Here is a 9776-nt window from a genome sequence, read left to right as displayed (position 1 = left end):
AAGTATACACACGGCTACTAAATTGAAAACATGTTCTATATTAATCATCAAGAATATGCAAATCAGTCAGGAGCAGTGGCTCATGCATGTAATCTCAGCACTTTGGGAGGTCGAGGCAGGAGGATTGCTTGAGCCTAGGAGTTTGAAACCAGCCTGGGAAACAAAGAAAAAAGACTATGTAAATCAAAACCCCAAAACACCAATGAAATATCAACTCATACTACTTAGGATGACTAAAATCAAAGAAATACACAATAACAAATTTTGGATAGGATTTGGAGAAATGGAACCCTACATATATTGATGGTGGCACTGGAAAATGGTAGAGCTATTGTATAAACAGTCTGCCAGTTCCTCAGAAGAATACAGAGTTACCATACAACATAGCAGTTTTAGTCCTAGGTATATTCTCATGACAAATTAAAACCGTATGTTCTCACAAAGCTTATACGCAAATATTTACAGCAGCATGATTCATGATAGCCAAAAACTGGAAAAGAAAAACCCCAATTGTTCTTCATTTCACAAGTAGATAAGTAAAATGTGGCATATCTACACAGTGGACTATTATTTGGTAATATAAGGAAATGAAGATCTGATACAAGCTACAACATAGCTCAACCTTGAACACTATTCCAAGTGAATGAAGCTGGTACAAAAGACCACGTATTTATGATTCCTACTATGTGACATTTCTTCTCATATAAAATTTCCAATGTGGGCTAATTTATAGAGCCTGAAAGTAAATTGTTTCCTAAATTGAAGGGTGGCAGGAGGTGGCCAAAGGCTGTAGGCTTTCATGCTGGCGTGATGAAAATGTTCTAAAATTGACTGTGCTGAAGGTTTCATAACTTTGTGACTACATTAAAAACCACTGAATTTTACACTTTAAATGAGTGAATTGGACGGAATGTGAATTATATACAAAGTTGTTACCAAAAGAAATAAAAAAGAAATACAGACTTTTCAACAGGTAAAAACTGAGAGCATTTGTTGCTAGCAGATCTTCTTTATAAGAAGTGTTAAAGAAAATTCTTGAGAGAGAAACAATAGGACAGAATCAGAAATTTGTATCTAAACAAGAAATGAAGAGTCAGAATTAAAGTTAATGGAAGCAAAACCATTTTTTTCTCATAGTTTCTCTGAAAGATAGTAATGATGTTATTATTATTATTTTTTTAATTTTTGAGATAGAGTCTCGCTCTGTTGCCCAGGCTGGAGTGCAGTGGCATGATCTCAGTTCACTGCAACCTCTGCCTCCCGGATTCAAGCAATTCTCCTGCCTCAGTCTCCTAAGTAGCTGGGACTACAGGCACGCGCCACTAGGCCCGGCGAATTTTGTATTTTTAGTAGAGTCGGGGTTTTACCATGTTGATCAGGCTGGTCTTGAACTCCTGACTTCAAGTGATCCACCCACCTTGGCCTCCCAAAGTGTTGGGATTACAGGCATGAGCCACTGAGCCCAGGCTATATCTTATTGTTTTTAAAAGACAGGGTCTTGCTCTGTTGCCCAGGCAGGAGTGCAGTGGTGCAATCACAGCTCACAGCAGCCTCGACCTCCCAGGCTCAAGAGATCCTCCTACCTCAGCCTCCTGAGTAGCTAGGATTATAGGTGTGCATCACTACATCTGGCTAATTTTTAAATTTTTTTTGCAGAGACAGGGCCTCACTGTATTGTCCAGGTTGATCTCAAACTCCGGGGCTCAAGTGATCCTCCCATCTCAGCTTCTCAAAATGTTGAGATTACAGGTGTGAGCCACTACGCCCAGCTCAATCATGTTTTAAGCAATTTAAATAATAAGATATATTTACCCACATATTAGCCATGTCCTATGTAGGTCCAAATATCCATCTGATATCACTTTCCATTTGTCTGAAGAACCTTAACATTTCCTTTTTTTTTTTTTTTTTTTGAGACGGAGTCTCGCTCTGTCGCCCGGGCTGGAGTGCAGTGGCTGGATTTCAGCTCCTGCAAGCTCCGCCTCCCGGGTTTACGCCATTCTCCTGCCTCAGCCTCCTGTGTAGCTGGGACTACAGGCGCCTGTCACCTCGCCTAGCTAGTTTTTTGTATTTTTTAGTAGGGACGGGGTTTCACCGTGTTAGCCAGGATGGTCTTGATCTCCTGACCTCGTGATCCGCCCGTCTCGGCCTCCCAAAGTGCTGGGATTACAGGCTTGAGCCACCGCGCCCGGCCAAACCTTAACATTTCTTAAAAGCATTAATCTATTCTCTCATCTTTTAGATGCCTAAAAAATCGGACATCCACAAATTTTCACCTTCGTACAAAAGTATTTTCACATTATACAGAATTCAAGGTAATATTTTTCATTTCTGCACTATATAAGAATTTTGAGGCCGGGCGCCATGGCTCACGCCTGTAATCCAAGCACTTTGGGAGGCTGAGGCAGGCAGACCATGAGGTCAGGAGATCAAGACCATCCTGGCTAACATGGTGAAACCCTGTCTCTACCAGAAACATAAAAAATCACCTGGGCGTGTTGGCAGGCGCCTGTAGTCCCAGCTACTCGGGAGGCTGAGGCAGGAGAATGGTGTGAACCCGGGAGGTGGAGCTTGCAGTGAGCCAAGATGGCGCCACTGCACACTCCAGCCTGGGGGACAGAGCAAGACTTCATCTCAAAAAAAAGAAAAAGAATTTTGCTCAACTGTCTTCTAGGTTATGTTGGTTTCAACATGAAATACTTTTATTCTTGCATTTGTTCCTCTCTATATAGTCTCCTTTCTCTGCTGACTTATTCTTTATCACTATTTTAAAGCAATTAGATTATGATCAGTCTTTGTTTAGATTTCTACATTTCTTGTGATTAGAATTCATTGAGTTGCTTCAATTTGTAAGTCTACAGTTTTCACCAACTGGGAAAATTTTTAAGCCTACTAATCCTTTTCCTGCAATGTCTAATCATTTCTCCAGAGTATTTTACATATCAGACATTGTAGTTTTCATTTGTAGATTTTTAATGTGGTTTAAAAAAAATCTCCCATGATTCTCCTAAAAGTGCTTATATTTTGGCCAGTGGCTTACACATGTAATCCCAGCAGTGTGAGACGCTAAGGCAAGACCCTGTCTCTACTAGAAAATACAAAAAATTAGCCAAGCATGGTGGTGCATGCCTGCAGTCTCAGCTACTAGGGAGGCTGAGGTGGGAAGACCAACTGAGCTCAAGAGGTCAAGGCTGCAGTGAGCCATGATTGGGCCACTGCACTCCAGTCTGGGTCAAAGAGTGATACTCTGTCTTAAAAAAACAAAAAAAAAAAGTGCTTACATTTTGGTCTACTTTTGTCAACATATGAAATATCATTATAACTGTTCTGATAACCTATCAATTCTAGTATGTGAGACAATTTGGATTAATCAATTTTGCTTCTCCTTGTGTATCATGTTTTCCTGGTCTTTTGCATGTCTTGTAACATTTTTTTTTTTTTTTTTGAGATGGAGTCTTGATCTTGTTGCCCAGGCTGGATTGCAATAGTGTGATCTCTGGTCACTGCAACCTCCACCTCCCAGGTTTAAGCGATTCTCCTGCCTCAGCCTCCCGAGTAGCTGGGATTACAGGCATGCACCACCACACCCGGCTAATTTTTTGTATTTTCAGTAGAAACGGGGTTTCTCCATGTTGGTCAGGCTGATCTGGAACTCCTGACCTCAGGTGATCCACCCACCTCGGCCTTCTAAAGTGTTGGGATTACAGGCATGAGCCACTGCACTCACCTGTCTTGTAACTTTTGATTGGATGCTAAACATTGAAATGTTACCTTGCCAGGTATTCTGGTATATTTTTTAAGTATTTTTGAGCTTTGTTTTGAAATATAGTTCATGTACTTGAAAACAGTTTGATCTTTTTCATCGGTTCTTTTTCAGCTTTGATAAGGCAGGACCAGAGCAAGACTAATTAGTCCAAAGCTAGTTTTTCCTCTCTGTTAAGACAGTACCCATCTGAGTACCCAAGGTCTTGTGAATTATGAGGGTTTTTCCACTTTGGCTATTGGTAACACCTGCTATTCCTGGACTTGTTTGAGCTATGAGGATTATTCCCTCTATTCATTTCAAGTGGGTTTTTCCACAGCTTCAGGTGTTTTCACATATGAGCTAACTGGTCAGTACTTTCAGCTGAAGATTCAAGGGAACTCCCTGGCAGCTCTCCAGAGATCTCTTCGTGGAGGTTGTTCCTGTCTAGTACTTTGTTCCACATATCCTGGCTTCCACAAACTCCCAAGTTTGTGTCTCAATTCAGGAAGAACAACAGGCTCCGCTTCTGTTAACTCTCCCTGAGCAATGGACTGAAAATACTCCAGATGTTAAGTTGGGAGAAATAATAGAGTTCACCTTGGTGGTTTCTGCAATTGGGGATCATGGTCTGCTTGTTGTTCAGTGTCTGAAAACTATCATTCTATATATTTTTAAAAATTATTGAGATGGGAGGGTACATCCTACCCGTTATTATGTCTTAAAAGTAAGCAAAACTTTAATTTTTTTTTTTTTTTGAGATAGGGTCTTGCTTTGTAGTCCAGGCTAACGTGCAGCGGTGCCCTCGCTGCAGCCTCCAACTCCTGGCTCAAGCGATCCTCTTGCCTCAGCCTCTCGAGTAACTGGGACTACAGGTGCATGCCACCATACCTAGTGAATTTTTTTTTTACTTTTTGTAGAGATGAGTCTTGCTTTGTTGCCCAGGCTGCTCTCAAACTCCTGGGCTCAAAGAATCCTCCCACCTTGGCTTCCCAAAATGTGGGGATTATAGGAGTGAGCCACTGTGTTCAGCCTAAAATTATATCTTGCTTTATCTCAATAATGCTTATTTAAGAAGAAAAAGCTAAAAGAAAAACACCTAATGACCTCTTCCATAAGCTCACCAAGACCAAGGCCCTGATCAAGAAATATGTGGTTGATAATCCACATGGTAAAGCTTTCACTTTTTGTGATTATATCTTTACATGCATGTGTTTCAGTGAAGACCATGGAAACTAGAGGAGTATCTAAAAATTGCTCAATTACAATTAACTGTAGAGAGAAAAATGGGAAGGACTAAGAACACAAGTGCAAAAAAATAGTAAGAACAGCCGGGCGCAGTGGCTCACGCCTGTAACCCCAGCACTTTGGGAGGCCAAGGCGGGTGGATCACAAGGTCAGGAGTTCAAGACCAGCCTGACCAAGATAGTGAAACCCTGTCTCTACTAAAAATACAAAAAATTAGCCAGGTGTGGTGGTGGGCGCCTGTAATCCCAGGTACTTGGGAGGCTGAGGCAGAGAAATGCTTGAACCCAGGAGGTAGAGGTTGCAGTGAGCCAAGATCGTGCCACTGCACTCCAGCCTGGGCGACAGAGTGAGACTCCATCTCAAAAAAAAAAAAAAAAAAAAAAGTAAGAATAACATATAAATGAATATTACAACTTTTTTGCATATTGTTTCCACTTTAAAATATTTAAGATGCTCTCAAGTATCTGATAAAAATTAATGATTTTTCTTTTTTAGAGACAGGGCCTCACTGTATTGCCCAGGATGGAGCGCAGTGGTGCCATCATAGCTCACTGCAACCTCAAACTCCTAGGATCAAGCAATCCTCCTGCCTTGACCTCCAGAGTAGCTGGGACTACAGGCAGGCACCAGCACGCCTGACTAATTAAAAAAAAAATTTTTTTTGTAGACACAGGGTCTCACTATGTTGCCAGGGCTGTTCTTGAACTCCTGACTCCCTCTTCAGCCTCCCAAAGTGCTGGAATTAAAGGCGTGAGCCACCACACCCAGCTTACATTTTTTAATATATACCTAAAATTGTTCAATTAATTTTGCAAATGATAATTAAGTGCTTGGCAACATTTGTTAAATCCATGATTATTTTTTATGTGAATAGAATGTAAGTATTCAGAATATTCCTATCCAACAGAAAGTTTTCCAATAATGAAAATATTGTATATAGCAGTCTCCCTCTTATTTGCAGGGGTTATGTTCCAAGACCCCCAGGGGAAGCCTGAAACCAAGGATGACACCAAACCATCCTATTTTTTTACTATACATATGTACTTATGATAAAGTTTAATTTATAAATTAGGCACAGCAAGAGATTAACAACAAGGAAACATTAGATAAAGGGGGGACTACTGTATCTGTAAAGTCCAATACACAAGGCTATTGAACACTTAATTGTGACTAGTCCTACTGGTGTGAACTCAATTTTATGTCTTATTAAATTTAAATTAATTTAAAATGGCCACATGTAGCTGGTGGCTAGTGTATCTATCTGACAGTGCAGATCTAGAGGAATGTCAACTGCTTAATATTTAATGCAATCAATGCTAATTACGTGACAAATTATAACTTTAACATGAGGCAATAAAATAAAACTATTAGTGGATATTTACTCACCCTGCATTACAACTTTTCACACATTAAAGAATCTATCATTCTCATGACGGCTGCTGGTAAGTATCCAAACATGTCTAAGCAGCAATGCATTTTATATTCTTTTTTTTTTTTTTTTTGAGATGAAGTTTTGTTCTTGTTGCCCAGGCTGGAGTGCAATGGCCTGATCTTGGCTCACTGCAACTGCAGCCTCAAGAGATTCTCCTGCCTCAGCCTCTCGAGTAGCCGGGATTACAGGCATGCGCCACCACGCCCCACTAATTTTGTATTTTTTTTTATTAGTAGAGATGGGGTTTCTCCATGTTGGCCAGTCTGCTCTCAAACTCCTGACCTTAGGTGATCTGCCTGCCTTGGCCTCCCAAAATGCTGGGATTACAGGCGTGAGCCACCGTGCCTGGTCCACATCTTACATTCTTGCTAAAGAGTTCTGAGCTCCCAGCATCGTATTGCCAAGAACACATAATGCTTGATTTTCATTGAAGGGTTCATGTGGGGATGCTTCTTTTATGTGGAACCCAGTGGTAATACCATGATGTGCAGTGCTCAAAGGCACTGTGGCTGGGGCAGGTACTCAGCTCGGTTAATCTGTAGCTTTCATATAAAGCAAAATTCAAATAGAGTATCAGGTGATTTTGGAAAAGTGTTTAACAATCCAATATTAAAACTGTAAGAAGGAAAACAAAATAAAGAAAAACAGGACCATATGGGTTTAAAGCCAAATTTTATCTAACCTTTAATAAACAAATAATGGCAATAACAAAAGTTTTAAAATATTCTTAATTTTGAATATTAATATATGAATGCTAATAATATCAATTTTGAATATTTGTACAAAAATCCCGAACAAAATATTCATAAGATAAGCAGCTTATCAAAATAATAATATACCACAGCTAAGCATATTATATTTCAGAAATGGTTTAAAACAAGAAATCAGTATGAATTATAACATTAAAATAGCAGAGGAGAATGATATATGAACAAAGCAAAAGAAGTGATGGGATTTGAAAAAAAAAATAAGAAGTTAGCTCTAATTATAGAGCATACTTGCATACAACAAAGTAAATATTAGTTGAATGGTAAAACATTGTACTGATTTCCATTAAACTGGTTAAACAACTAAGACACTGGCTATTACCCCAATACTTGGCTAATCATATTTGTTTTAATGAAAGTAAAGAAATAATAATGATTTTAAAAGAAAATTCATTTCCATTCATAGATAATCTGACTGAACACATAGAAATCTCACGTACTATTAAAAATATGAACAGATTACCAGTTTATGGTTAGACTGATAATGGCAATGTCCAAATATAATATAGTATGCGGGAAAACTATCAGAAAAATCATGAATGCACTTTAAAAAGTTACTCTCCAGGAGAAGGATATTATATATAAAATAATGAAAGAATCAAGATCTAGAGTATGTGTGTGTATTCATAAATCAGCAGGTTGAGAAAATGAGCAAAAGAAACAAACAGGAAAGTCACAGTAAATAACATGATTGGCCAATAAATACATATAAAAAATACTTAATGGGTTAGTTAAAAAAATAAATATATTTTTAGGTGGACAAGTGGAGTTACTGGATACTTTTACTTCCAGCTGACCAGACTAGAAATTACAAGAGTAGAAGAGCATTTGGAAAAGATCCAAGTATATACATCAGCTATGACTGCAATTATAGAATTTTGTTATTTACAGACTCCTCTGAAACAATATTCTAAGTAGAGTTTTAAAAACTTATCTATAACCTAAATACTGCTCAGGATGAGAGTTTAAAAACATTTAGGCCGGGCATGGTGGCTCACGCCTGTAATTCCAACACTTTGGGAGGCCGAGGCAGGCAGATCACCTGAGGTTGGGAGTTTGAGACCAGCCTGACCAACATGAAGAAACCCCGTCTCTACTAAAAATACAAAAAAAAATTGGCCAGGCATGGTGATGCACGCCTGTAATCCCAGCTACTCGGGAGGCTGAGGCAGGAGAATTGCTTGAACCTGGGAGGCAGAGGTTGTGATGAGTCAAGATCGGACCATTGCACTCCAGCCTGGGCAACAAGAGCGAAACTCTGTCTCAAAAAAAAAAAAAAAAAAACAAAACCAAAAAACAAAACAAAAGCCACATTTAGGTTTTTCATTTTGTACAAAAGTAACCGTAGTATGAGTACAGAAAAAGGTGGTTACTTGCCTATAATCATGTGAGCTGATTACATTCTCCCAGGATTAATCACCTGACAGAATGCTGAAATTCCAGTTTGAGGGTCATTCAGCTTTTGGTTGGCAGCATTTCAGCTTACGGTTTCATGTCCCAGTTTTTTTTTTGAAACAGAGTCTCACTCTGTCACCCAGGCTGGAATGCAGTGGCACAATCTTGGCTCACTGCAGCCTACGCCTCCGAGTTCAAGTGATTCTCCTGCCTCAGGCTCCAGAGCAGCTGGGATTACAGGCATGCACCACCACACCTGGCTAATTTTTGTATTTTTAGTAGAGATGGGGTTTCACCATGTTGGCCAGGCTGGTCTTGAACTCCTGACCTCAAGTGATCCGACCATCTCGGCCTCCTGAAGTGCTGGGATTACAGGCATAAGCCACCACACTCAGACTTTAGTGTTAGTAGGTAATATTAATAGAAATGGAAGTTCTGAGGTAATTCTTAGATACACTGGGTTATGGAAAGGCAAACAAACTTTCTACAACCCAGCGCACGCCAGTCTTGTGAGAGGTTAATCATGTGGCTTTTGTTTGTTCCAGGAGCAGGAGAGTGCTTCACTGGCTTGTCTAAGAACACAAACCATTTTTCAATTATCAAGTACAGTGGTCATCTAACCTACAGCAAAATCATTCTGCTGCATTGTGTTTTATTTCATTATCAAAACTTAAAATAGAATAGGGCAAATGATGTTAGTATTTAATAGTGAATTATTCCCTTTGTGGACAAAAAGGGTATGAGTATGCAGATCACAGTGAATGATCATGCTGACACTACAGACACAACACATGATCACGCTGACACTACAGACACAACGCATGATCATGCTTACACTACAGACTGTTGGCTGACAATGCATAATGTGTGATGCTCCTTAGTTTGGAAAAGTAATTTTTATAGGGCTGGAAGTGAGTTTAGGTAGTTATCAACTGCAATCCTGATTTCCAAAAGGTTTTTAAAAAGGTAGTTTTTAGAATTGATGGTATCATGTGCACATAATTCATCCCATTTACAAAACTGTATATAAAGCTTAGAAAATTACAAAGATAAACACAGATCAACATTCCTTTTCTTTCATTTGTCTAGAATATATTGAACCAGAAGAATCAATTGACTCTGCCAGAAAAATGACTACTGCACAATTATTTTAAAAGAATCTTAGAGTTTGGTGATATCGTACTTGGAAATT

The 9776-nt window shown here is 39.3% G+C and overlaps 1 protein-coding gene across 1 annotated transcript in view; it reads right to left on the bottom strand.

Annotated features, from left to right (window-relative positions):
- Nucleotides 1-18: 18 nt before the first annotated feature.
- Nucleotides 19-9776, bottom strand: part of ZNF573 (zinc finger protein 573) — a 63297-nt gene continuing 53539 nt past the window's right edge. Inside the window, exon 6 of the mRNA XM_073016530.1 lies at nt 19-153. Within this exon, the coding sequence (XP_072872631.1) occupies nt 67-153 (87 nt within the window). The 3' untranslated portion in view covers nt 19-66. The remainder of the gene's footprint in view (nt 154-9776) is intronic.

This window comes from Chlorocebus sabaeus, chromosome 6, assembly GCF_047675955.1.
Source record: "Chlorocebus sabaeus isolate Y175 chromosome 6, mChlSab1.0.hap1, whole genome shotgun sequence".
Classification (NCBI taxonomy): domain Eukaryota; kingdom Metazoa; phylum Chordata; class Mammalia; order Primates; family Cercopithecidae; genus Chlorocebus; species Chlorocebus sabaeus.
Note: the sequence above shows the minus strand (reverse complement) of the source record. Positions and strands in the feature narration are given on the sequence as shown.